This window comes from Carettochelys insculpta, chromosome 29, assembly GCF_033958435.1.
Source record: "Carettochelys insculpta isolate YL-2023 chromosome 29, ASM3395843v1, whole genome shotgun sequence".
Classification (NCBI taxonomy): Eukaryota; Metazoa; Chordata; order Testudines; family Carettochelyidae; genus Carettochelys; species Carettochelys insculpta.
Window position 1 is genome coordinate 14,017,008 of NC_134165.1, and position 27,151 is coordinate 14,044,158.

The following is a 27,151-nucleotide window of genomic DNA, read 5'->3' on the forward strand; positions in this document are numbered from 1 at the left end:
GAGGCCGGGACCGCCCCCCCCACCCCCCCCCGGACCTTGCAAAGTCAGGGCGGGACTGAGCGCCTGTGCCCCACCCGGGCCGCTCAGGGAGGGACGAGAGGGACCAGGCGGAGTCTCTCCTCTTCGACCGTACGCGTGCACGTTTGTGAGCTCCTTCACCAGTGCGTGCACCGCTCGTGAGTGCGCGTGCACGCACGCAGAAAGGGGCCGTGTGCCGGAGGCTCGCGCCCATGTTGGGGGGAGCAGCCCGGGAAGCTGGTTGTGCAGGCGGGCTGCTAGGTCAGGGCCAGAGACCGAGTTAACCCGGGATTAGCTCGGGAAACCCAATCAATGCACCGGTGGTAATTGACTCTAAGGGCCTAATGATTAATAATGGATTTCCAGGGTAATGCAATTAGTATCGGAAGGGACCGTCTTCTCCCAGGCGTTACTCGGACAGCCAGCGCTGTGGTGGAAGTGTGCAAATACCTTGCACACGCGAGTGAAAATACACGCGCGTGTGCTCCCCTTTGCCTTCTGTTCAGTTCAGCCCCCGTCCTGCAAATCCCCGGAGCCTGCGCTCAGCCCTAAGCGCTGCCCCCCTCATCTGCCGTGCGCCCCGAAAGCCCCCGGTGGCTCTCCGCTGCCACCTGAGGAGGTCGCGGCCTTGGCCAACTCCCACCGAATCCGGGGGCGCTGGGCTCAGGCCCGGCTCTGAGAGAGCAGCTCCTCGGCAAGGCACGACCTGGAGCCGGCCTGAGGCAGCCCGGGCCCGGCCCGGGCCCAGCAGGCGGTTGGCAGTTTGCCCCACTGGCCGGGGCCCGGGTCCATCCGCCGTCTGAAGAAGTCCTACGAGACAGCGACGCGGTGCGGGGGGGCTGTGGGGCAGAGAGGGTAGAGCCCAGAAGGGGGCACAAGCCTGTGCGTGTCTCTATCTGTCTGTGCGCGCAGGGTGCCCCCAGTATTTAGGGGTGTGTTTGTCGGGGTACCTCTGCCCGTGCCGGGGGGGATCTGTGGGTCTCGGGGGGGGTATCAGCCCATGGCGCGGGGATCTGTGGGTCGCGGGGGATATCAGCCCATGGCGCGGGGATCTGTGGGTCGCGGGGGGGTATCAGCCCGTGCCGGGGGGGGGGGGAAATCTGTGGGTTGCGGCGGTCGTGCTCGGCCGTCTCCCCGGCGGGGGGCCCGCTCCGCCGCACGGCGGCTGCTTTCCAGCGCGTGGCAGCCGGTGACCCGGGTTATTTATAAGAGGCGCGTTTCGAACCGCAGCTGTGGGCGGGGATCGATCGCTCGGGACAGGGGCCAACCGGGTGTTAATTGCACGGTCAGTTACAGGCAACGCCGCCTCCGGCTTCCGCTCGCTCGAGCCAGCCCCTCCCCCCACCCGCCCCCGCCGTCTCCGGGCCCTGCCGCCGCCCCTGGTCCCCCCCCAGCCTCGTCTTCTTTGCAGCCGCGGGCCCTGCGCCGGGCCCCACAGCAGCTGGCCGGGTGGGAGGTCCGATGACATGACCGGGGGTGGGGGGCACAGCTGGTGCCGGTTGCTCCCCGGGGTGCTGGGGCGGGGGCGGGGGCGGGGGGCGCCCAGCTGCAGCCGAGCCGAGCCCCACTGATTAATGAGCGGCATTACGCTGATAATGGGCTGTAATGAGGGCGCTGGTGGAAGCGATGTCTGGGCGCCCGGAGATGATGGATGGTGCCGGCAGCCGGGCGTGCTCACCAGCGCATGAGCCGCGGCGCGGGCGGCGGGCGGGGTCGCACAGGCCGTGGGGGGCAATTCCTGGACCCCCGGCCCCTCGGTGGGGCTGGTGACGTCACCGCCGCCCGGCTGGCCGTGACGGGGGGGGACCCCGGGGTGGGCTCAGCGACAGCCCGGTGGGGCCTCGCGCGCCCTCGGGCCTGCAGGGCGCATCGCGTAGGGTGTGTATAGCGCAGCAGGTCCGAGCGAAGCTGGGGCAGCTATGACGTTTGGCCCCCCCCTCTGATTCCCCCGTGCCCGCGAGAGAGGCCCCAGTGCTGGCCCAGGCTCCTGGAGGGTCCCTCTGACACCCGCCCGCACAGAGCTCTGCGGGGGGGTGGGGAGCCCCTGACTGCAGACGTGGGGCGAGGGGGGAATTGGCTCCAGCCCAGCCTGGTGATGGAGGCCGCCTGCCGTTCCGGGCCCGGGGCCCCGCGTGCCCAGCGGAGCGTGGCGCGGCCGCCGCGGAGAGCTGGCTGTGGACTGACGCCCCCCTCCCCCCCCCCGGGGAGCCGCGGCGGATCCAATCTGCTGCGGAGTCTCTGCTTCCGCCCTACGTGTCACCGGCGGTGGGAATAAAGAACCCATTAAAATAACAAAGCGGAGCGGGGGGGGGCGAGCAGCGCAAACAAGAGGGAAATTGGATTTGAGATGGTGGCAGCCCCCGCGGACCCCGCTACCGCCGCGCATGGGCGCCAGGGCTGGGGGCGGGGGGCGGCCCTGGGCCACCGGCTCGGGAAGGAGCCCGGGGCGCCTGGGCGAGGGGGGGGGCAGCGTTGCGCAGTGGGTAGAGCGCTGGGCGGCGGCTCTCCTAGGCCTGGGGCCCGGTCCCCCTCTGCTGCATGAGCCCGGGCAGAGCCCCGTGGGGTGCCTCAGTTTCCCCTGCGCGCCCTCGGGCTGGCCCGGCAGAGGGGCTGCGGTGTGCAGCCCAGTGGGGCTCTGCCGTACCACGGTGGGGCGGCGGGTAAAGCCCTCGGGCCTGGGCACCTCGCCTCGCCAAGCCCCGCAGAGCGGGGGCCCAGCCGGCGGGCGGGCGGGCACGTCCCCGGGATCCCAGTGCAGACGGGCCGCGGCAGGCGGCGGGGCGCTGCGCTCTGGCTCCGCTTCCCAGCTCGTTTTTCTCCCGGGGAGCGGGTGGCAGCTGGGGAATGAGACGCGCTCGCTCGGCGCGGCCGGCCTCATCAACCTGCCTGGAGTCCCGGGGGCGGGGGAGTCGGGAAATATTATCCCCGGCTAATAGCCAATGCGGAGCGCGAGGCGGGAGCCGCCGACTGCAGGAAAACAACTGGAGGCAGCGGAGCTCAGCAAGACGCGGCAACTCCATCTTCTGCAGGAGACAGCAGGCAGGGACCTCATTACTGCGATTCAGCGGAGAGGCTGGCGCGCTGATTGCCACGCAGGGCTGTTAACCCCGGCCGCCCGGCCTCCCTGCGGCTGCCAGCTGCGGCACTCGCGCCTGTTCTACGGCGCTGTTCGCCACCGCCCGGGCTCGGCCCCAGAAGAGGCCGCATTTTGGGGGCCGGGGGGGGGAAGGAACCCCCCCCGCGGCGGGGCTGCGGCCGGGGTGTTAACCGGCGGCTCCGCCCCGCTTTTCCCTGAAACAGCTGTCGGGCTGAGGGCTCGCAGGTCCGCGCTCCCCTCCCGCCCCCCAGAAGTGGCTGCACTCAGCACCCCGGTGTCTCCCGCACCATCCGGGCCGGGATAAACCGTCCCCCGTTATCTCGCCCTTTAATTACGGGCTGTTTGTGGCTGGGGGGGGGGATTTTTTATGACTCTCGCACGCAGCGGCCGGGAGATTTGTGGCCCGGTGCGCAAACCCAGATACCAGCCGGAGACTCCCGGGGATTCATTAGGGAGGGAAGCAATTAATCACCCTGCAGCGGAGCAGCCTGGCAGCCCCAGTCGCGCTCAGCCGGGCCGGGGGACGGGTCTGAACCGCAGCTGGTTCGGTTCCGCGGCCCGGCCTGGGAGCCGTCGCGGACGGGGAGAAACGGCGGCTCGGCGGCCCCGAGGTCAGGGTGGGATTGGCCGAGCCGGCGCCTCCAGGCCCCTGTAACCGGAGAGTTAAAACCAGGCGCCGGCGGAGGAGAGGCGCTTGGGGTGGGCCGGGCCGGGCCAGCAGTGGGGGTCGGTCTGTCGGCGCAGGGTCCCTACCGCGGCTAGGCTCTGGAGTGGGAGCAGCCCGGGGGTCGGCGCCAGCCCTGCTCCGTGCCTCAGTTTCCCCGAGGGAGGTGGGGGACAGCAGCGCTGGTCGTGGGCCTCTGCGGCCGGCGGGGTGGGGGAACCCCTCTGGGGAGCAGACCCAGGCAGGCCCCGATCCCGGGGCAACCGCGGGGGGGTGAGAAATCCGCGGCGACCCCTCGCTTCTCCAGCGCTGAGGGACCCTGCGGGCGGCCGTGACATACCCCCCAGCGGGCTGTTTTCCTCGGGGTCCCGCCGCGGGCAGGGCCCACCCTGGGCTCCAGGAGAGGCCGAGCCCGACGCCCCGTTGAGCGCCTGGGATGCAGAGGCTGAAGGGGGGCCTGGCCGGGGCCTTGGGCTACATCTGTCCCCTTCCCGCCGGGCCTCCCGCCTAGGGACGCGGAGCAGCCGGCCTCGTCCTCTGCGGGGCCCGAGGCAGCCAAGTAGGGGCTCTGACCCGCCGGGCTCCAGGCGAGGGGAACCCAGGAGTCCTGCGCCCCGTGGGGGCCGCGAGCTCCAATCCCGGGGGAAGGGGGGGCTTTGCAGCAGGTTTTCTGGGTCCCCGAAACGCAGGTGTGTTCCCGGCCCCCCTCTCAGCTGGCGGGGAGTTTGCCCGGCGGGAACAGGCCCTGCTTCCGCCAGGAAGGCCCCGCTGAGCCCGGGACCCACTTCCCCTGCTCCGCCCGAGCCGGGCCCTCCTCTGGGGAGGGGCACCAGCCCAGTTGTCGGGGAGTGGGGGGAGGGCGCAGAGCCTGTCCCTGGCAGCGCAGGGCCGAGCTCCTTTCACGCCGACACCTCCGCTTTTTTCCCGAGGCTGCGGCTGGCTCTGGGGGGTGGCGCGGCGGAGTGGAACGAGGCGGGTCCGGCTGCCCCCGGCCTGCCCGCAGCTCGTGCTCATCATTTAAACCCGGCTTGGTGCAGCTGGCGGGGTGTGGGGGGCACACCGAGGTCTGCGGAGCCCCAGATCCTACTCCCAGCTACGGAGAACAGCGACTGGGGCCTGGACCGGTTTCTGGCTGGGCCGGGCCGGCCGCGCCGCGCCCCGGGGAGTTGGGGTTGAACCACCACCCTGCAAATAGCCGTTGTCTCCCGGCCGGCGCCTGCTGCCGTGTGTGTGTGTGTGTGTGTGTGTGTGTGTGTGTGTGTGTGTGTGTGTGTGTGTGTGTGTGTGTGTGTGTGTGTGTGTGTGTGTGTGTGTGTGTGTGTGTGTGTGTGTGTGTGTGTGTGTGTGTGTGTGTGTGTGTGTGTTGTATGTAGGGGGCTGGAATCTATATATGAGCCGGTGTGGCTCGGGGGGGCGGGGTGTGCGCGTAGCTGGCAGAAGTGGCGGGGGGGCTCACATGCTTGTGTGTGGCTGGCGTGTGCGTTTGTTGGGGGGTGTTTGTAGGATGTGAGTGTGACTGGTGTGTTTGTGGTGTGTGGGGGGTGGCTGGTGTTTGTGGGGCGTGTGTGTGTGTGTGTGTGTGATATGTAGGGGGGCTGGAGTCTATATATGAGCCGGTGTGGCTCGAGGGGGGTGTGTGCGCGTAGCTGGCAGAAGTGTTGGGGGGGCCTCACATGCTTGTGTGTGGCTGGCGTGTGCGTTTGTTGGGGGGTGTTTGTAGGATGTGAGTGTGACTGGTGTGTTTGTGGCGTGGGGGTGGTGGTGTGTGTGTGCGTGTGTGTGTGTGCCGTTGGGGGGGACGGGGCGGGTGTGTTGCGGGGCTCGGGAGCTGTGATTATTTCCATCTCTAGGGTGAAATCTCCGGTTCGTTCTCCCCTGAAATCGCGGCGCCTCGGTCCCACCCGCCCGGCGGAGACAATGGCAGAGCGCGAGGACCAGTCAGAGCTGGGGGCCGCTGGCGCAGGGGGCAGACGGGGGGGCGAAGATCAGGCTGGAGCTGTCACCGCTCCCGTGGGGGGGGCTGTGGGGCAGGCGAAGGTCCGGCTTAGGCGCACGCCGGGGGTGGGAAGTGCCAGGACCTGCCCGGTAAAGCCAATACGGCTGAGAGGCCACATGGACGAAGGGGGGAGGAGAAACTGAGGCACGGGGCAGGGTGGAGACTGGCCCGAGCTCGCCCAATATGACGCGTCCGAGAGAACGCGGCCACCCCCTCCCACACACCCCGGGACACGCCACCTCCAGCCTGCCCGCTTTCTAAAGGGGACAAAGCCCAACGCCTGCAGTCTGGAATAACTTTGGAAACGCGCCCGTGGTGCCTGCTGGGAGTTGTATTTTTGTTGCCCCGGAGCCCAGGTTTCCGCTGCGGGCTGGGCTCTCCAAGTGGACTACATCTCCCGTGATGCACCAAGAGCGAGGCCTCCCGGGCGCCCCGCCGCCTGTTCAAAAGGAAGGGAGGCCATGGTGCATCATGGGAGATGTAGTCTGATCAGAGCGCCACGGCCATACAGCAAAACAGGCACATGAGGCCCCCGAACTACAACCCCCAGGAACTGCCGCATCGCCCCCCCATCCGCGCTCCCGGCAAAGCTGGCCTGTGGGGGGCGAGCGTGTGGGGAGGAGGTGGGGGTCGGGGTGCCATGCCTGGGGCAGGTTGTAGGGGGCTCAGCGGGTGCTGTGTCCATTGGGGTTGACGGGGAGGGGGAACAGGTGTGTTGTGAGAAGGAGGCGGTGGGGGGGTGAGGGGCTGCCCCATAGGGGAGGGGGAGGGGTGGGGTGCTGTAGTTTCCAATGAGCTGTGCCAGGCCCCCTCCCACCCTGGGATCTTAGCGGCGGGTGGGGTCAGGCAGAGGGTGAAGACGAGCTGGCCAGGCCCGGCCACCCGGGTGGGCACAGGGGCACCAGCCGCCCACACCGCGGACGATTCCGTCCAACCAGGGGGCACGGAGCACCGGAAGGCGGGGAGGGGCGCAGGACTCCTGGGTTCTCTTCCCAGCCTCGCTTGGGGCAGGTTCTCCAGCGGTCCCGGGCTGCGGCGTCTGTGAGGCTCTGTGCGCCCGGGACGCGCACCAGCAACCCCCGCTGCGGGCTCCTGACCCTGGGCACCTGCGGAACCTCCGGCCCGGCCCAGCCCCGCCCCGCCCCGCCCCGCCCCGCCGGGCCCGCGCGACCGAGCCCCGGCCCGTCCAGTCCCGCCTCGCTGCCCGTCTCCGCGTCTTTGTTCGGTCCAAGCAGCTCCACCCGGCTGACTGCCAGAGCGCGTCGCGGCCCAGCTGGTGCAGCCGGGGAGCCGCCAGGCCAGCTGCGAACTGCGCAGGGCTCATTTATCCACGGGGTGCATCGCCGGCGGCCGGCCGGCACGAACCGCTCGTCCGGGCCGGGCGCGTCGCCGCTGGGCCCGTTTTGCAGACGGGAAAACTGAGGAGTCCGTCAAAGGGGGCAGAACTGGACCGGCTTCGGCAGGTGGGAGGCAGGAGTCCCCTCTAACCACTGGGCCGCACTCCCCTCCTTGGGACGGGAACCCAGGACCGTCCCCCGGCTCTAACCACCCAACTGTGTAGCTGCCGGTGCCAGCTGGAGCCCCCCCACCCCATAGCCCCGTGGGGGAGCCCAGAGGCCGGGCGGGGGTCAGCGCACACCCGGCCAGGCGCTGGGCGAGCTTCCCAGGGCCGAGGCGAGAAGGGGGCGATGTGCCGGGCACCCCGAGCCCGGGAGGCAGAGGCCGGACACCGCGTGTGTCCTTCTGGGCAGCCCAGACCTGCAGGGCGGGGGAGGGGGCAGCTGGGCCCCCCCAAGGGGAAATCAGTCACCTCCCGCTGCCCCTTCACACCCTGCCGCGGGTGCCCTCCCACAACCCAGCCACCCCTTCCCCACTGCTCCCCCTCCCTCCCTCCCCCCCACTCCCACTGCTTCCCCCCCTTACCTCCACCACCTCTCTGCGTCCCCCCCCCTCATCCTTCTGCAACCCCCTTCCCCTCCCGCGGCGGCCGGGGAGCTCGATCCCCGCCCAGGCCAGCTCCGCGCGGGGCGGGGGATGGAGCCGCCTCCAGGACCCTCCGGGCCGGGCAGGGGCGGAGGCAGCGGGACTCGGGAACCTCCTGCTGCTGCCGCCGGGGAGCGGCTCAGACCCGGCCCGGCCGCAGCATGGGAGGGACCCGCCCCGGGTTCACCTTGGCCCGCCAGCTCCGGAGGCACCCCGGCGTGAGTGAGCGCCAGCCCGGCCGGCCGCTTCTCCCCCCCGCCGCTCCCCTGCCCTCGGCTCACCGCCCTGCGCCCCCTCCCCGCTCGGCTCTCACCCCGAGTTCTTCGAGCCACCCGCCGGTCCCCCCCCGATCTACCCCGTCTCCTGCCTTCGCTTACCCCCCGCGGTGCTGCTCGTTGCGGGGTCCCCGGCTCGCTGGGGGTGGGGCTGCTCTGGGAAAAGGCCCCCCCCCCAGCTCAGAGTCTGGCTCCTACCCGGTGTCTTCCCCTGAGCCTCTGGCTGTCAGGCCAGTCCTGGGGGCTGAGGCGCTCGGGGTCCCCCCAGCTCTGCCCCTCTGCCGTCCCCAGCCCGGCAGCGGCTCTCGGCCCTGTTTCCCAGCGGGGCCCGAGGCGGTGGGGCCCGGGGGCGCAGAGGGTGACGGCCGCGGTTTGCCTTTCGGGAGGCCCGGCGGATACATTCAAACCGGCACGTCCGCGCTGCGCCCCTGGCGCCGGCGGGGCCTGGGCAGGCGACCTGGCAGGGCTTTGGAGCCGGAGTCTGGGAGGGGAGCGAGCCACAGCTCCGGCTGTGGGGGCCAATGGTTAGAGCAGGGCGCCTGGGCGCTCTCCCCGCCTCTGGGAAGGCGTTTGCCGGCCGGAGCTCTGGACAGGGCCGCCGGGCTCTGCGCTCTTCCTGGGGAGGGAGTGAGGCCTAAGGGGTAGATCAAGCAGGAGCCCTGCCCCCGCCCCCCAGCTCCGTGCCCAGCCCGGGCCGTGGGAGGCGACCCTGCCCCCCCCCCAGTGATTAACTCCTGTGACGTGCGGGGGGGGGGGACCCTCCGGGGCCTGGGTCCGCGCGGGGAACCCAGCTCCGTGCCCAGCTCCCGGCGCACCAGGCCGAGCGCTCTGTGCCAGGCGGCCGCACCGGCCCGGTGCCCCGGAATGCCCGGAGCAGCACCTCCCGCGCCTCCATCCCAGGGGAGTTAGGAGCCTAATTCGGTTGCAGGAGCTGGGCCTAGTGCCCTGCAGCCAGCGATGCACAGCTGCGGCGCCTCACCTCCGCCATGGGCCGCAGCGGGCGCTGGGCGGGGCGCTGGGCCCGGCGTACTGGGGGGGCGCTGGACGGGGGCCCTGGGCTCCTGGGACCGCGCAGCGGGGCCCTGAGCAACTGAGGACCGGCAGGTCGACGGGCGTGGGCTGCAGCCCAGGACGCCTGGGTTCTCCCCGGACTCCCCTTTCGCCCCCGATTTCCGCCCCTCCCGCTTGTTGGCTTTCCAGGGCGAGTGGGGGCGGGGGGACCAGGCCCGGGCTTAACGTCTCGGCGGAGGGGCCTCGTGGCTCCGTCCAGGAGCCCTGGGGGATGGGTCGGCATTCTTGTAGCGATGGGGAAACTGAGGCACCGGGGGGGGCGCGGAGCCTGCCCGCGGCCGCAGCCGGCGGTGGCTGAGCTGAGCACACAGCCCAGGAGGCTGCTGGGGTTGGAGCGGGGCCGAGCCCCGCAGCGCCAGCGGAGCCAGTAAGGCCTCACACCGGGCTGCTGGGAACCCCCCAGGCAGCCCCCGGCACGGCTACACCGGCCGCCCCCGCCTTCCCCAGCCTGGGGCGGATTGCGAAGGCCGGGCGGTGCCGTGGGACCCCCCCCATAGTGGCGCAACGACCCCCAGCCCGCCCGCCCCGCTCTCCCCTCACACCCGGTGACAGCTGCACGGTGGCGGCCGGGACCGGCTCCCGCGCCGGGAAATCTGACGCCGGCGGCTGATCGATGTTCCTCCCGCTCCGCAGCTCATCCCGCTCGTGGGCTTCATCGGCCTGGGCCTGGGCAGCGCCGCGCTCTACCTGCTGCGCCTCGCTCTCCGCAGCCCCGACGTGAGGTACCGCAGCCCCGCTCGGCTCGCTGGCTCCGCTTGTGCAGCGCCGGGCACCTCGGGGGCAGTGAGGCGCCGCAGGGACCCCCAGAGTTACAGGCCCAGCTCGGTCTCCCTCCCAGCCTCCGTGGCCCCTGCCAGCCCACCCCTATGGCCTGGCGGGTGGGGGTGGGATCTGCGGCCCTGCCCCCACCCGCAGGCGGACTTGACTCACTCGCAGGGGGAACAGGCGGGTTATGGGGCCACAGGGATCCAGCGCAGAACAGACCCGTCAGCATAGGGACCAGAAGCCTCAGCACCACCCGTCCTGGGGATAGGGGTCCCCCAGCCGGGCCCTGGCCCCCCTTCCTCCCTCTCCAGCCGGCCCAGACTGCCCCACCCACCAGCCCAGCTCCCATTCGTACCAGCCAGGCCCCTCCTCCGCCTGTGTCCTGGTTCCTGTGCGGGGGGAAAGGGTCACCTGGTTGCCTCGGTTACAAAGTGGGGGGGCATTGCCTGGGGTGACTCCTCTCACCGCCGGGCACTGACGCTGGGCTTGGGGAAACTGAGGCACACACCGGCCTTGCCGCAGAACAGCGGGGCCCCACGTGCCTCACACCCACTGCCTCATGGTGCACAGCCCCACCCCCAGCGCCTGGGGTCTAGCTGTGCCCCCTCCCACACAGGTGGGATGTGCCAGGAGCCCCCCGGGCTGTCTCAGGCAGGGGGTGGGCTGGGTCCCCCCAGGGGTAGGCGAGGGAGCGGCTGGCCACGTTCCCACCCCCCCGGCCCCCAGAGTTCCCCGCACAGCCTTGGGCCGGGCGGCGGAGCAGCGGGGGCGCCAGCGGGGGAGATGGGTGTGAACGGGCCTGGGGGGGCATAGGGGATGTATTTGGGAAGGACGGACAGACGGACTGACGGGTGGACAGGGGACTGGTGCGGGGCCGGGCCCGAGGTACGCCCTGGGACAGATTCTGCGTGTAACCATCCCCGGCGCCGGCCGCGCCCCCCCCAACCCTGCCCCCCCCCAGGCTCTGGCCGCACCCCCGCAGCTGGGAGCCCTTCCCAGGTTGAGTGTGCGGCGGGCGGCCCGGGCCCGGGGCTGGGCAATCAGCGCTCGCGGGCTGGTGCCTGTGCTGGGGCGGGGGGGCACGGCCACCCGGTAACATTCGCCAGCTCCCAGGCCACCGGCCAAGGGCAGCGCCGGCTCCGTCCCACCCCCCCACGGGGACCTGCCCAGCCCGGCTGCGGCCCAGGTTGCTCTGGGCGCAAGGGCGGGGGCACTGAGCGCGCCGTGACTCAGTTTCCCCAACTGCCCAGGTCCTGCGCGCTCTGGCGGGCGGGGTCTGGCGCTGAGTGGACTTGCGGGGCGGGGGGGGGCGGTTGGTGCAGCGCTGGCCAAGGCCTCTGCGGCTGCTACCGGGCTGACCCCAGCCCCCAAGCCGCGGGCTGAGCCCCACTGGGACGGGCCCGGCCCACCCCACCCCTCCTCCTTAGCAGCACCTCCTGCTGCATCCCGCCCCCCGCCGGCCTCACAGCTCCCCCGCCCCCCAGCTGCTGGGGGGCACGGGGCAGCGGGGCGATCCCGGCCTGGCCCCCGCCGGCACAGAGTGGGTGGTGTCCGGCACAGGGGGTGGGGGCACTGCTGGGGGGGCCACGGGGGGGCTAGGACACCACTGCGCAGCCCCCCCCCCCCCCCAGCCTCTCCGCTCTCTGACACCCCCCCCCCCGTTTGCTTTTTGCAGCTGGGACAAGAAAAACAACCCGGAGCCGTGGAATAAACTGAGTCCAACCGACCAGTACAAGGTGGGGGGGCGAGGGGGTCCGGGGCGGGGGCTGGGCACTGGGGGGGGCCGCCGGTTCCCTGAGGGGAGGGGGGCGCGGCCTTTGCCCCCCCCGTCACTGCCTGCAGGCTGGTCGTGCCCCCGAAGGGTCCCGAGCTCTGGGTTTGCTCCCTGGGGGGGGACTCAGCCCAGCCCCAGGGCCCGGCTGGTGGCAGGGAGGGGGCAGCGCCCAGGGTCCCTGGGCTGGGGGTCCGGGGCGGCCCCTCCCGCGCTCACCCGGCCCCCTCCCCCCTGCAGTTCCTGGCGGTCTCCACCGACTACAAGAACCTGAAGAAGGATCGCCCCGACTTCTGAGCCCGGGCAGCGCCCCCCCGGCACGGCTGCCCCGCGTCCCGCTCTGCGCTGCCCGGCCCTGATGCCCTGGAGATGGGCAGCGGCCCAGAACCGCCATAAACGCCCAGCGCCCGCTCGCCCGCCCGCTTCCGGCGAGGGGGGAGGGGGCGGAGCGGGTGGGGGTCCCCTGGGGCTGACCCACGGTCAGAGTTTTCCAGCCGCCCCCGCCCCCCACGCGCCGCGTTTCCGCTCTCCCACGCTGCAGGGCCCCGCGGGCCGCCCCCCCCCCCCCACAGCCCCCAGCGGATCTGACCGCCCGTTCCCAGGCCCCCGCTGGGTGTGGGGCAGCCGCAGGGCCGGGCCGGCCCTCGGGGCGTTTGCACGGGCGGGGAGGGAGCGGGGGGCGGCTGTTTGCGTGTGACTGTGATTGTGCACGTGCGTGCGAGGCTGTGCGGGCGGGCACACGCGCACACCCACCCCCCCCCGCCCCAGCACCGCCGGGCCCATAGCAACAGGTCCCGCCTCTTCCAGCCCGTCACGTTGCCGCCCCCCCCGGCGCACCTAGCCCCGAGCGACAGACCCCCGCCCCCCCCAAGAAACAAGACCCCCCAGCAGCGCTGCGATCCCCCCCCCGCACCTCCGGGGCCGCTCGGGGCAGGAGGATCTGCAGGCCCCCGGCACCATCCCCGCCCCGCAGGACCAGACCCTGCCGGAAACCCTCCGTCCCTCGCTGTTTGGTTTGGCACCGCTGGGCGCTGCCGGTGCAGCTCGGGTGTGCCAGGGGACGTGCCGCTGCGCAGGCAGCCGGCTCTGCTGCCAGGGGCCCGGCTCAGCTGGGCGGGCGGGGGTCGGTGGCAAACAACCGGTGGTGCGGCTCGGAGGGCGGGCCCTGCGCCTCCACCGCGAACAGCCCTGGTCCGGCCGGTCCCCAGCCCCCACCCCCACATCATCCTCCCAGCACCCCCATCATCCACCCCCAGCGTCCCATCGTCCCCCTAGTACCCCCCCATCATCCCCCTGCACCCAGCACTCACCCCCAGCACCCCCCATCCATCCCCAGCACTCCCCATCCAGCACGTGCCCAGTGTTCCAGCCCCCTCCCCCCATGCCTGGCAATGCAGGGACCCAGCCTCTGACTCCCCCACCCCGCAGCCCCCATCGACCACCCCCCAGCCTTGACCAGCTTCCCACCCTGCCAGAAAATGGGGGTAAAGCCCCAGTGGGGGCTGGGAGGTGCAACCCTGCCTGGCAAGATAGGACTTGGTTCCCGGGGCAGGGCTCCCCTCCTCAGTTGCCAGGCCCCCCGACCTCTGCTGCCCCTAGGAAGCTCAGCCCTGGACCACGCCCAGCCCCCTCACCGCAATGCACCCCCCCAAAGGCCCTCCCTACAAGGGGCCCTGCCCAGGTCCCCAGAGAGAGGTGGGGGATACACCCCTCCAGCCCCACCCCCCGTGGATTTACTGCCAGGTGGGGGAAGCAGATGTGTTAAAGAAAGCGGCTGTAACCCATAGGTGACCCCCCCCCCCGCGGCCAAATCCAATTGCACTTAACAAATCCAATTTGCTGCTGTTGCTAACGGGTTCGGTGGCAGCGGTTGGGGGCGGGGGGGAGGGAAGAAACTGGTCGGCAGCTCGGCCAGGCCCTGCAGTGCAGCCAGGCCTGGGGAGGGGAGTAGTGCAGATGAGGCTGGAGCTGAAACACAGCAGTGGGGAAGGGGGTGGGGCTGATGCTTCCAGGGGGGCATCAGTGGGAGGAGAGGCCCCCAGCAGGGAACCAGCGTGGGAGGCAGAGAGCCCCCCACCCCCGGACAGAAAAACACCCCACACAAAGATCCCATAGTCCAGATTTCTTTCTCAGCTGAAAGGGGGAGGGAGGAGGGGGGCTGACACCCTCCTTAGCTCCTTGGTCCCTAGGGGACAGCAGGACCCCCGCATGGGGGGAGCCTGGCTTGTGGGGGGGAGGGGCAGACCGCCCAGCAGGAGACCCTACAATAACGGGGCTCAGCTGGAGGTGAGATGGGAGCAGAGGGGCGGCTGCGGGGGGTCCAGCCGGGCCAGGCGGTGGGGAGCACCGTCTCTGCACCGGCCCGGCCCCCTCAGCGGTCGGGAAAGCCAGGCATGGGGAAGGAGCGGGCGAAGGTCTCCACCCGCTGGCGCAGGTCAGCCAGGTGCCGCTGGGTCTCCCTGTCCTGCAGCAGGAAGGACTTGAAGTCTTGCAGCTTGGCTGGGGGGAGAGGAGAGGGTGAATGGGGGGTAGCAGCCAGCCCCAGCCCCCGCCCCCAGGGGCTTCACCCAGACTGAGCAGCACGCCCCAGCCCCACCGCCCAGCCACAGGGGAAAACAGCTCTAACCACTAGGCCCCATGCCCCAGCCAACCCCGAGACCCTGTGACAAAATAGGGGATTGGGGGGCATTCACCCCTCCCCCCATAACCCCACGCCCCCCCCCTTTGTCCCCAGAACCAGGATGGAACCCAGAGAAGTCCCCATCCCCCAGTTGTCCCTTGCTGTTGCAGCAGCTGCGTGATGGGCCTGATCCTTGGCTGGGGGAGCCCCCCCCCACCCACTGGGAGCAGCAGGGCCAAGGCTGAGCCCCAGAAGCTCTGCCCCCCCCCCCGCCACTCACTGGTCTTGCTCTTGACCTCCAGGCCAAGGCTGATCCCCTCATCGATGAAGGCCACGACCTTCTGGAAATCAGCCTCCCGGAAGCGGCGGGATGTCAGCGCCGGGGCCCCTGGGGGAGACGAGCCGGGCCGGGCCCTGGGGTTACTTCACAGCCCCACAGGCCCAGAAGAGCCCAGCCCCAGGGGTTACCTCGTCGCACTGGGGCCCCACGGGTTACCTCATGCTTCAGGGTTGTGACCACACACACACACACCCCACCATCAGACCCCCAGCCCTGGGCTTACCTCAGCAGGCTGAACTGACACCCCCCCCCCCCCCCAAGAGAACCAGGCTCCAGTACCATTCTCCTGGAGGAGCAGGGGGATGCCAGGTTTGGGGGGTGGGGAGCAGAGGGGGCTGGGAGTCTAGTGTGACAAAATGGGGGGCTTGGGGGGTTGCAAGCTGAGGGGCGGTTTAGTGTCCCGGGGGGTTGCTGGTTTAACAAGGGGAAGGGAGGGGAGAAGGCGTTTGCTTGTGGGGGTCTAGTCCCCTGGTGAGGTTGCACGTTTCCTACTGTCCTGCAGCAAGGCTCTGTGCTGCCTCAGTTTCCCCAGGCCCGGCATAAGAGCACAAAACATAGCAAAGAGCCCTGTGCTAATAAAAACCAAATGCGAGACCCTGAGGTGCTGCAGGACTGCTTGCTTTGTTCTGCGCAGGTACCGACTAAGCCGGCTGCCCTCTGCGACCATCAGTGCAGAGCTGGCCAGGGGAGTCTTAGGGCGACGACTTCTCCCACATCGACAATGACCCCCCCCCAAGGACTGTGGGGCTGGGCACTCGGGAGACACCTTTGCAGAACAAAGGCTAGAGGAGGGGCCTGGCTGCTGCTATTTGAATTAGGCGGTTGGGAGGGGGCCAGGGCCCGGCTCGGATCCCCCTCTGGGCCCCTCTCCCCAGGATGGGTGGTACTGACATCAGCACAGGGACCAGAAGCCACGTCTGTTCTGCGCCATGTCCCTGTCGCCTGATCCCGCCCCTCTGTTCCCCCTGCCGAGTGAGGGCAGAGCTGGGGAACCCACACTCCACGACTGGGGACCAGCATGGAATCGGGGACCCAGCTAGCGCCCTGGAGAACAGAGCCCCGAGCGACAGGTGCCCAGCAGACCCAGCTGGCATGGCACAGCTGGAAGACACTGGGTTGAAGAGAGGACAAGCTGGTGCCCAGCTGGTCCCAGCCAGGGGGAGCAAAGGCTGGAGGAGAGGAGATGGGAAGGAGCTGGGTCTCCCAGGGGAGGGGCCGACAGCGCCAGCCCCAGGGAACAGCCCCAGACTCCATCACCCGGAGGTGGGACCAGACGTACCCCATGCCCGGTGCCTCTTACCCAGCCGCAGGCCCCCTGGTGTCAGGGCGCTCTTGTCCCCGGGGCAGGTGTTCTTATTGGTGGTGATGGACACCAGTTCCAACACCCGCTCAGCCCGGGCCCCGTCGATCCCCTTCGGCCTCAGGTCCACCAGCACCAGGTGGTTATCAGTGCCGCCTGGATCAAGAGAGATCAGCACCCGTCAAGCTCAGCTCCGCCGGTTCCCCTCAATCCCAACCCACAGCCCAGCCCTGGGGTCCCCCTGCTCTGCCAGTGTCCTCACTCCCGACCCCGCAGCCCCTGTCTAGAGCACTGGCAGAGTTGGGGGAGTGTGAGGATTTTATTCCCCGGGTTAGGGTTCATGTGTTACCTGATACCCTGTGGTAACAACAGGCATGTGCCTCAGTTTCCCCTGGCACCGCGTCAGTGCCCAGTGGTGAGGGGAGTTTCACGGTGATGACGTCTCACAGGCAGATAATGGGAGTTCCTCACTTCCCACCAGGTGACCCCTTTCTCCCCCGGGAACCAGGACACAGGTGGAGGAGGGGCCTGGCTGGTTTGAATGGAAACAGGGCTGGGGCAGTCTGGGCCGGCTGGAGAGGGAGCAAGGGGGCCAGGGCCCGGCTCAGGGACCCCTCTGGGCCCCTCTCCCCGAGACGGATGGTACCGACGGCTGCTGGTCCCTGTGCTGATGGGTCTGTTCTGTGCCGGGTCCCTGTTGCCTAAGGACCCTTCTGAGTGAGAGTCACATCTGCTTGTGGGTGGGGGGGGCGGGGCAGGGCCTGGGGACCCCCCCATGATGTAGTGGTGTGTGTGTGTGTGTGTGTGTGTGTGTGTGTGTGTGTGTGGCTCACAGAGGGTGGGGGGCTCCTGCTGCAGTAACCGGGGGACCACGTGACACCTCTAGGCTGCAGACAAAGTGGGAGGTGGAGCCTGAGGGGTTTGAATTGGAACTGGGAGTTGGGAAGCAGTGAGTCTGGGCTGAGAGAGACAAAGGAGGGGGCAAGGCCCTGGCTCAGGTGGGCCCCCTCGGGGCCTCCTCTCCCCCACATGGACTGGCCTGGGTGTCCCTGCTGGCTGCACTGACACCTCTGTACGATGCTGTGTCCTGTCAGCTAATAAACCTGCTGTTCTCCTGCTGAGTGACAGTCACGCCTCCCTGCGGACAGGGTACAGCACCTGGGGGCCCCTGAACCCCATCACACCCCGCAAGCCTGTCTCTGCCCCTCAAGCTCAAGCTGGTAGCACTCACTCCTGACCCGCAGACCCTGCAGGCCCAGCCCAGCCCAACTGCCCAGCCACTGTTGCCAACCTGGCACTGGTCCCCGCCCCCAGCGCCCCCACTGCCCTCACCTGACACCAAGGTGTACCCCCGCTGCAGCAGCGCCTCAGCCATAGCCTTGGCGTTCTTCAGCACCTGCTGGCTGTACTCCCGGAATGCGGGCGAGCTGGCCTGCGGGACAGGGGGAGCTCAGTGGGGCCTCGACCCCCCCCAGCCACGAGGCCCCCCTGCCCCTCCCCAGCCCCACGGGCCCCACCTGCTTGAGGGCCACGGCCACGGCGGCGATGGCGTGGTTGTGGGGCCCGCCCTGCAACGAGGGGAAGACAGCGAAGTTGATGGGTTCCTCCAGGTTGTAGTGGGTCTCCTTGCCCGTCTTGGGGTCCACGGAGCGCAGCCCCTTGCGGTAGAAGATCAGCCCAGACCTGCAGTGTGGGGCCGGGTCAGGGCGCGGCTGCAGCAGCCACCCAAAAACGAGTCTGCCAGGTCTCAGCCCCAGTGCCCACGTCCCCACCCGCCCCCGACCAATCCCCTGCCAGGCGGGGGCCTGAATGAGCCTGGGGGGACCCAGCCTCTTGGAAGGACCCATCTCTAGGGGGGCCCATTGGGGGGTTCCCTGAATCTGCCCCTGCTCTGGGGCAAAGGGCTGAGTCAGGGAAAAAAAAACAGTGTCCAGCCATGAGGCCCCCGTTGTGCAGGGCCCCTCACTCCTGACCCGCAGCCCCAGGCACAGAACCAGCCGCAGGGTCCGTTTCCTGCCGGGGGGGTGGGGGAGGGGCCGCACTCACCTGGCCCCGCGCAGGGTCTTGTGGGTGGTGCTGGTCACCAGGTCGGCGTGCTCGAAGGGCGAGGGCAGGGCCTTGGCCGCCACCAGCCCGCTGATGTGCGCCATGTCGGCCAGCAGGTACGCCCGCACCTCGTCGCACACCTGGTCGGGCAGGCGCAGCGTCAGGGCAGCCCCGCACCCCCCGCCAGTAACCCCTCCCCCATTGCCACAGGGAACCCCTCCCCCACCACATAACCCCTCCCCTGCTGCTGGGAACCCCTCCCCCATTGCCAGAGGGAACCCCTCCCCCCACCACATAACCCCTCCCCTGCTGCTGGGAACCCCTCCCTCCAACAATAACTCCTCCCCCATTACCAGCAGGAGTCCCTCCCTTGCTGCCAGTGACCCCTCCCCCGCCACTGGGCACCCCTCCCCCCACCACATGACCCCTCCCCTGCCAGTAACTCCTCCTCCGCCGCTGGGGACCCCTCCCCACAACAATAACCCCTCCCCCATTGCCAGCAGGAGCCCCTCCCATGCTGCCCGGAACCCCTCCCCCCACCAAGTAACCCCTCCCACCAGTAACCTCTTCCCTGTTGCCAACCCCTCCCCCACCAATACCCCCGTCTCCATGGGAGCCCCTCCCCCTGGCACAGGCCCCACCCTCGCACCTTGCGCATGCGGGCATAGTCGATGCGGCGGGCGTAGGCACTGGTGCCAGCGATGACGAGGCGGGGGCGGAAGAGTCGGGCCGTCACCTCCAGCTGCTCGTAGTCGATCAGCCCCGTGGCTGGCTGCAGGGGAGCAGAGGGGGGTCACTGTGTAAGGGACTGTGGGACTCCTGAGCCCCCAAACCCGGCCTGACCCTGTGTGAGCGTGTCACCCCTCCCCCGACACCCCAAGCCATGCCAGCCCTCCCTGACACCCCAAGCCCAGCCCGACCCCCTGTGAGCACGTCACCCCTCCCCCGACACATGCCACCCCTTCCCCAACACCCCAAACCCAGCCCGACCCCCTGTGAGCACATCACCCCTCCCCCAACACCCCAAACCCGGCGCGACCCCATATGAGCACATCACCCCTCCCCCAACACCCCAAACCCGGCCCGACCCCATATGAGTACCTCACCGACCCCCCGCCCCGCTCACATTGAGTTTATAGGGCATGGACTCGAAGAAGATGGAGGTGGCCGAGATGCGCTTCGTGTCAGACATGTACCCGTGGGTCAGGCTGCGGACAGATTGACAGTGTCAGGACAGACCCACATCCAAGCTGGAGCCCAGCAGACCCCTCCAGCCATGTGTTACTCCCGGACTCTGCCCCCCCCTCTCCTCCCCCGGTACCTACTGGCCCCCGTCGGGCAGGTCCAGGCCCATGATGCGGTCGTGGGGTTGCAGCAGGGCCGTGTAGGTGGCGAAGTTGGCGGGGGACCCCGAGTAGGGCTGCACGTTCACCCCCCAGCAGGCAGGATCCAGGTCGAAGGCCTCCAGCGCCCGCTGCTGGCACAGCAGCTCTATCTGGTCCACCACCTCCGCCCCCCCGTAGTACCTGGCAAGGGGAGAGGATGACACCTGGGCTCAGCTCCCCATCTAGCCCCCCCCACTGCCCCTGGAGGACCTCCCCACTCCTGTGCCTGTAATGGGAAGATCCAGGGCCCAGCACCCCCCCAGGGGTTCCCCTGTCCCCATACCCATGATGGGGGATTTGGGGTTCATTCACCCCCCTTGGAGGCTCTCTGCCCCCAACCTGCAATGGGGGGGGATCCCGGGCCCAGCCTCTCCCCCGGGGCCGCCAGAGGTCTGAAGGGGACTGAGAGTGCCCCTCCTCGTGCCAAAGGGCCAGGCGTGGCAAGTTGCCACTGGGGGGATAAAGCCCCTCAACTGCATGGAGACCAGGGTCTGGCCAGACACCCCTGGGACCCCCGTACCTCTTGCCGGGGTAGCCCTCCGAGTACTTGTTGTTCAGGCAGGAGCCCAGGGCCTCCAGCGCAGCTTGGCTGCAGAAGTTCTGGGGGGCAGAAAGCCAGGGAGGGGTGAGATGGCCGGGCAGGGGGCGAGCGTGCCCCCAACCCAGCCTGGAGCTTGAGGGGTGAGGTGGTGCTGCCTCAACCTCCTCCCCTGCCCCCCACGTTATAGAGTGGCTGGGGGCAGCCTGTACCTGGGGGGGATCCCAGTTCTGGCCCCCCCGTACCCTGCAAGTGCTGCACCCACCTCTGAGGCAATGAGCTCCAGCCCCCGGCACTGCCGGTCCTTCTCCTGCTGCACCAGTGCCCACATCTCAGGGTCACTCTCCGCCAGGCTCTCCTGCCCCGTCCAGCTGGGCACCTCCCCAGCCCCAGCTGCAGCTGCAGGGCTGTGCTGGGCCCGCAGGCCAGGCACACCCACCCGCCAGCATCTCTGCAGGGGCTGGGGACAGGAAGGGAGGAAGTCACACCGCTGTGGGGTGGGGCACCCCCCCAACACTTATATGGGGCACCTCAGCAGAGAAGCCACTCTTCTGTGGCTCTTGGCACACCCAAGGGTGCCAGAGATCACCCAGATAGAATCACAACACGCCAGGAATAGAATCCAAGAGTCCTGGTGCTGCTCTGCCGCACCAGTAAACTCCACTCCCATCCCAGAGCAGGGAAGAGAACCCAGGAGTCCTGGCTCCCAGCCCGCTGCTCTAACCACTGACCAGACAGGGGTGTGTTTAATTTCCAGAGAGCGCTCTGCACTGAGCTGGAACTGAGGGGGCAGGGGAAAAGGCCCCAACACCTGATCCCTGGAGGGGTGCAGCCCCCCTGGTGACAGGGGTCTGGAGGAGCTGGGCAGCTCTGGCTGGGAAGTGGGGGACAATAACAGATTGTTTCCTGCCTAGGAGCACAGGGACGGCCAGCCACAATCTGCAGGGAACCACGCAAGTCATGTGACTGGAGAGGGGGGTGTCTCGTGGTGCCCTCCTCCCGCCTCCCCACATCCGGGAAACCCCAAATCTAGGGACCCCAGCAGAGCTTTTTGGGGTGGGAGGGGGAGTTGCAGGTGTGCAAGAGAGTGCATGTGAGCGTGCAAACTGGTGCCAGGGAGCACAGAGAGTTGAGTGTGCCCGGCCTCGGCCAGGACAGCGTGGGGCACATGTCTGCACACAGGATGCCCCCCCCCCGTAACTTCCTGCTGTTGCACAGGGAACAACCAGTGCCTAGAGACAGATCTCTGCACCCCCCCCCCCCCCCGCTCCAACCCAGAGGCCCCTCCCACCACGCACTGTCCCCGGGCCTCCCCACGCTGCCCTGAACCTCCCCAGCAGCCATGACCCCCCCAAGCCCATTTGCCCCTGGAAACCTAAGCTGCGCCCCTGAGCTGAGCACCCGCTACTGCCCCAGCAGCTGATCCCCACCCCCCACTTGGCTCCTCCAGGCAGTCGGCCGCACCCGCCCGGGGCCTGCCCGCTTCTCCCAGGAGCGACCTGTGCCCTCGGGCGGCACTGACCGGCGTGCTGGGGGCTGCGTGTGCAGACATGCCCTGAAAGTCAGGCCAAGCTGCGTGCCAAGAGACACCCACGCTACAGGGCGCTGTGCAAACCCTGGCCCCTCCTGTCTGCCGTTCAGGGTTTGCACAGCGTGCAACCCTGGGCAGGCCCCCAGGATCGGGGCCACGCCGTGGCCGGCCCACTCCGGGGGGGCAGACGTGGTCTGGCCCTGAAACGGCCACCAGGCCCAGCAGGATGAGCAGACGCGCACAACCTGCTTCTCCCACACGTCGGCGGCTGAACTTTGACTCGCTCCAGTGTCCGAGCTGCGCCAGGCCAGGGAGAGAGGCGGCTGCAAGCCGGCCAGCATGACACCGGCCCCGCACCCGGGCCAGGCAGCGGGACACCCTCCCTGGGCTTTGCAGGAGCTGATGTTTAATGAGCACCCGGTGTAGGGCTGGTCCCTCCAGCTGCTGCCCCATGGTGCCTGGTTCCCAGCGGGGTGGGGGCTCAAAGGCAGGCCACATCCCACGCATGATGCAACGTGTCCTGCCCTTGCATCAGCTGCCCCCCCGCGCCAGGGCGCCCCAAACCACAGGGGAAGCTGCCAAGAAACTTCTGAGAGTTGGAAGCTGCGGGGGGGGGGGGGCGCTCTGGGAGCTCGTACCAAACCTGCAGCAGCAACTGGGGGGGAGACTCCCCCCCACCCCTTGGTCCCGGCCGCATGGGCTGGGGGAGGGGGCCCCTGCAGCTGCCCCGGTTCACGTGGAAGGGGTCAGGAATGTGGCCCAGCGGAGCGTGGGGGGGGGGGCAGGGCCCCGCTCGGGGCAGCGGGGGGGGGGGGGCGGCAGAGCGGTCAGGAAGCCGAGACGGTGGGGGGCGCTCTGCAGAACTGACACCCCCCCCCCCCCCCGCGAACAGCTGCCGCGTGCACCCTCGGCCGGGCAGCCCAGACCCCCCCGGCTCTCCCTGCCCCAGGGCTCCCGGGGTGTCGGGGTCCCCCGGTGCACGGCCGGGGGGTGCAGCTGGGGCCGGGAGCAGCAAAGCAAAGCAAAGCAAAAACAAAACAAAACACAAGCCCGCGCCCCCGCCGAGCTCACCCCGGCCAGGCGGCCCCAGCGCGCGAACATGCCGCAGGTAGCGAGTCCCGAGGCTCCCGGGCACGCTCCGCTAGGACTGGGGGGGAAGCCGGACGCGCGCACCGGGAAAGCACGTGACTCGGCGCCGCTCCCGGTGCACCCTGGGGGATGTAGTTCCGCGGGCCCGGGGGGGGTAAGGCGCCGCCCCGCCCCCCCTGCGTTTATGCAAAGTGGTTAATACGCTGATTTGCATGTTTGCAAATACCGTTAAACCTACCGCAGCCTAAGGGAGCGAGGGAGTCGGGAGGCCTCCTGGGAGGCCAGGAGCAAGTGTGACAAACTGGGGGACAAAGTCCCTCTCCCACTGCAGCCTGGGGTACCCACCTTGCATTGTCCTCACTGGGGGGGGTCTTAGCCCTGCAGCCACCCACCCCGCATTGGCAGGAGCCCCCAGTGCCAGCTCGCAGCGGACCGGCCGCGCACCCGCTAACTTTTTCCATCTGTGTGCAGAATAAATTGTCTGTGGGCTGAGGCGTGTGCAGAGGTGCACCAGCCGGAGATGGGAGCCCTGGTGCCTGGGATGGCACAGCCAGGTCTGGCCAGCAGGAGCACCAAGGACACTGGTGCCCTCGATGCAGGGGGAGAAGGGAAGGGTGCAGGCGACCCTGGTTACCTGGGGAGGACACAGGCTGAGGGATACTGGAGGCTCCGCTGGAAGCAGGGCCAGGGATGGGGCAGGGCAGATCCCCAGGGCAGACTCAGCTGTGCTGGAATGCGGGGGGCCAGGCCAACAGGCCAGACAGGTCCTGTGCTGGGTCAGATGCTCAATAAACATCACATCACCCCCAGAGGGACAGAGAGACGGCGGGGGCGGGGGGACGACTTTGCAGTGGCAGCACCACACCAGGGCCAGTAAACCTCCGGAGCGATGCTGAGCCGGGGCTGGAGACCAGGGCAGCGTTATTCCCCTTGGGAGTGGAGACCTGGAGGTGCAGTCCCAGGTGGCAGAGGGGCTTAGCCCTGCTCCCGAGAAGGGGTGTCCCTCTGAAGGAGGATCTCCCCTCGCCCCCAGGGACTGCCTGAGGCCCAGCGTGGGCAAGACCAGCAAGTCTGTGACATGCCGCAGCTGGGGGTGGAACCCAGAAGTCCTGGCTCTCAGGCCCCACCGCTGACACCAACCAGACCCTCTCGCATCCCTCCCCGCAGTCCCTGCCAGGTGGCTGTGCTGTGGCTGGGGACTCGCTGCAGTACGGGTGCTCCCTCACTCACTCGCTCGGGAAGCGCTAATGGAATTAAATCTAATTACCGCAGCAGACAGCTGGGCCTGGGGAATAAACAGGGGGTGGGGGCAGGGGGAGCGAGTGATGAATCTCCCATGGCACCTCAGCACCCGCTCCATGGCTGGGACAGTGCCATGGCCCGGGGCCATAGCTCAGTGCCTGGTGAGTGGGGAACCAGGTTCCCCCAGCTGCCACAAGGCTCAGGGTAATTTTTTTTTTGGGGCGGGGGCTTTGACTGCACCCCTGTGTAGAGGTATGTGGGGCAGCATCCAAGGGCTGGCTGATGGGGCAGGGCCCCCTCCAAGCGCAGGCAATGGTGGCAGACCAGGGGCAGTGTGGCCTAGTGGTGGGAGTGGGAGTGGTAGCGGGGCTGGAGCCCAGCACAGATGGGGTGTAGCCCCAGCTCTGAGTGGGAAATGGAGGTCCAGTGATGGGGGGTCTGGGAGCCAAGATGCCAGGGTTCCCGCCCTGGGCCTCCTGCCGTCTGGCTGCGTGACCTTAGGGCAGGCCCAGCCTGGCTGCATGACTCAGTTTCCCTTTTGCACCAATTGGGCAAATCAGCGGAATAACTACACCCCCTGCCCCCAAATTCACCCGGAAGCCCCAGCCAGCTTCAGCATATGGGGGCCACCTCCCTTCTCGATCACCCCACCTGGCCTAGCGCGGCCCCCATCCCCCTCATACCCAGCCGGTAGGCGCGACTGGGCTGCGGGACCGGAGGCTGCTGCTCAGCACTGGGGAGCCAGGCAGCAGAGCGGAGGACGGCTGCGCTAAAGAGAATCAATCACACTGGGATTTCGAGGGTGGGGAGATCCCGGGGCCCAGCGCACCCATCAATCAGGCGCTGCGCTGGCAGGGTGCAGGCACGTGCTTGTCAGAGCCTCCTCGCAGCCCCCCGCCCTGCTCCGCATCCTGCGCGGCAATTCATCACGGCCGCCGGCCCGGGGGGGCACCCCATGCTGGCGCAGGCGGGAGCCGTGCGGCAGCTGGGCCCAGGCTGCCATTTGCACAGGCTCCAGTCGACTCAGCCGCAGGCTTCAAGGGCCGACGGGCATCGGGGTCAGGAAGGAAATGCCCCCCCCTTGCCCTTGGGACCCTGACTCTCCCCCAGCACCCCCCCACTCCAGACCCCCCCATGTGCCCAAGCACTGGCCAAGCCCTCCCCTCCCCCTCTGACTGGGGCTGCCAGTCACACCTAATGGGGAGCTGTCAATCATATGCAATAGGTGGTGCTGGGCTGTCAATCACACTCCTCAAGGGGAGGTCAGAAGCTGCCAATCACATTGGCTGTGGGGGGGGGTTGGGGCCTCCAATCACATTTGATCAGGGAGCTGTCAATCCTGCACGCTGGGAGGGGCCGGGCTGCCAATCTCGCTCCACGAGGGGAGGCCGGCAGCTGTCAAGTCATGCTCAATGGGAGGCTGGGACCTGTCAATCATGCTGGGGGGGCGGGCCTCGGACCTGCCAATCACACTCGTGGGGGTGGGGCTGGGAAGCTGACTCCCCACAGCAGGAGCTTTTATTTCATTCATTTTTTAATCACATTTTTTCCTTCCGATTTATTTGTTACAAAAATATGAAGAAGTCTCAGCCCGGAGCCTGGGGGAGGGGCGGGGGGGGCCTGAGCCGGGGTGGCGGGGGGGCAATGGCTGAGGCTTCAGGCCCTGCCCCAACCTGGTGCGAAGCTCTTCTGGGGGGTGACTTTGGGGGCCGCGTGCCCTGCCCCCGCTCCGATGCACTCCTGGGTGCGTGGTGATGCGCCAGTGGCTGCCGGGGAGGGGCTGTGCCATGCGGGCTCCCCGTGTGACGACAGGCCCCATGCCAGGGGGGCGCTGCCGGGCAGGGGGGGACCACAGTGTAGCTGGGAGTCGGGGGGGCGGGGGAGGCTCAGGCTGTGCTCCGTGACATCCACCCATGCTCAGAACTGGCGGGGGAGTCCCCAGGGTCCCCCTGGTGCACACACGTGTACAAGTTCACGCATGCAAACACGCGTGCACAGCTGCACGCACACAACCACAGCCCCACATACAAGAACCGACCCCTCCCAGCCGCATGCGCGCCCCGGACGCAAACGCACACAAGCATACCGAGGTGCAACCCCCACCACGCAGTCACACGCACTCCCAGACACAAGCGTGCAAGCACAGATGCACAGATGTGGGACACTCCTTCCCTGCCCTCCCCACAGCCACGCGCTGATCTCATGCCCTCTGCAGGATGTGCCACTTTCAGCCCTTGCTCGGCTGCTTCCCAGGGGTCTGGGTTAGATCTGGGGGGTCCCTGAGCAAGGAGAGGAGCCTGGGGCTGGGAAAGGGGAGCAGGCGAGACACCCCTTCCCACAGCTTCCCTCCCGCAGCACTGGGCCGAGGGCCTGGGAGGGTTGGCACAGCTGGGTGAAGGGGGGGAAGGGGCCAGCAGTGGGCAGCTCTTGGCATGGCCCCAGCCCCCATTTCCCACCCCCACAACGCCCCAGGGAGCCATCAGGGCAGGCTGGCTCAGCCCAGGTGATGGCTGGTAAAGAGACTTGGCTGCGCTGGGCCCTGAGCCATCAAGCCACATGCATGCACATGCAGCCAACACACACACACACACACACACACACACACACACACACACACACACAGACACACACCAATCACACCCAGCCAACACCCCCACCATTACACCTGGACAATACCCTTCAATATACACAGATGTACCAATCAGAATCAGCCAGGATCCAGGTACACACTGGCACCAATCACACCCAGCCAATACCCCTGGTGTGTGCACGCGCACACACACACACACACCTGCCCCCCCCAAGACCCAGCCAGCACCCCCCCGCGTACACACACAGTCACACCTGGCCAACCACACCCAGGCAATGACGTCTGGACAAAACTCCCCCGCAATCACATGCGGCCACCTCCCCAATACACACACACACACACACACACCCCCACACCAATCACATGTGGCTAACACCCCTGCAACCACACCCAGTACACACACACACACACACATACACACACACGCATAAGATGATCACACCTGGCCAACACCCCCACACACACACGTGCTCATCACACCCCTTCCAACACCTGCCACTTCCCTGGATACATTTACACGTGCAATCACACCATACACCCCAGCCAACCCTTACACACACGCCCCCTCCCCCCCGCACCAGGGCTCCCCCTCGTTTTCCCATCCTTGTACGGGATAAATGTTGTTTGTGCACCAAGGTGTGTGTGATGTGCACCACCCACAGACACCCCCGCTGTCGGCCACGGGCGCTCTGCTACCACGGGGCAGCACTGGACTCTCCCTGGGCAGCTGCCCACGTGCTCACAGACAGGGAACCCTGCCACACACCCCACCCAGGGCACCTGCTGCTCGATGGCTCCGTGCGGCTCCCGCCCCCACCCATTTCCCAGGA

General features: G+C 68.6%; 2 protein-coding genes across 2 annotated transcripts; one reads left to right on the top strand and one right to left on the bottom strand.

Annotated features, from left to right (window-relative positions):
- The first annotated feature begins 7,888 nt into the window (after positions 1 to 7,888).
- On the top strand, positions 7,889 to 12,908 carry NDUFA4L2 (NDUFA4 mitochondrial complex associated like 2). The gene is made up of 4 exons (XM_074980058.1): positions 7,889 to 7,976; positions 9,738 to 9,826; positions 11,545 to 11,605; positions 11,881 to 12,908. The coding sequence occupies exons 1-4, from the start codon at positions 7,920 to 7,922 to the stop codon at positions 11,935 to 11,937; spliced, it is 264 nt and encodes an 87-aa protein (XP_074836159.1). The 5' UTR covers positions 7,889 to 7,919; the 3' UTR covers positions 11,938 to 12,908.
- An 846-nt stretch (positions 12,909 to 13,754) lies between these two features.
- SHMT2 (serine hydroxymethyltransferase 2) lies at positions 13,755 to 22,578 on the bottom strand. Its single transcript, XM_074980056.1, has 12 exons — positions 22,472 to 22,578; positions 20,135 to 20,329; positions 19,852 to 19,931; positions 19,272 to 19,472; positions 19,073 to 19,154; positions 18,596 to 18,718; positions 17,947 to 18,086; positions 17,418 to 17,583; positions 17,233 to 17,332; positions 15,901 to 16,056; positions 14,541 to 14,648; positions 13,755 to 14,139 (listed from the first exon to the last, which is right to left on the bottom strand). The coding sequence occupies exons 1-12, from the start codon at positions 22,499 to 22,501 to the stop codon at positions 14,012 to 14,014; spliced, it is 1,509 nt and encodes a 502-aa protein (XP_074836157.1). The 5' UTR covers positions 22,502 to 22,578; the 3' UTR covers positions 13,755 to 14,011.
- Positions 22,579 to 27,151: the final 4,573 nt, after the last annotated feature.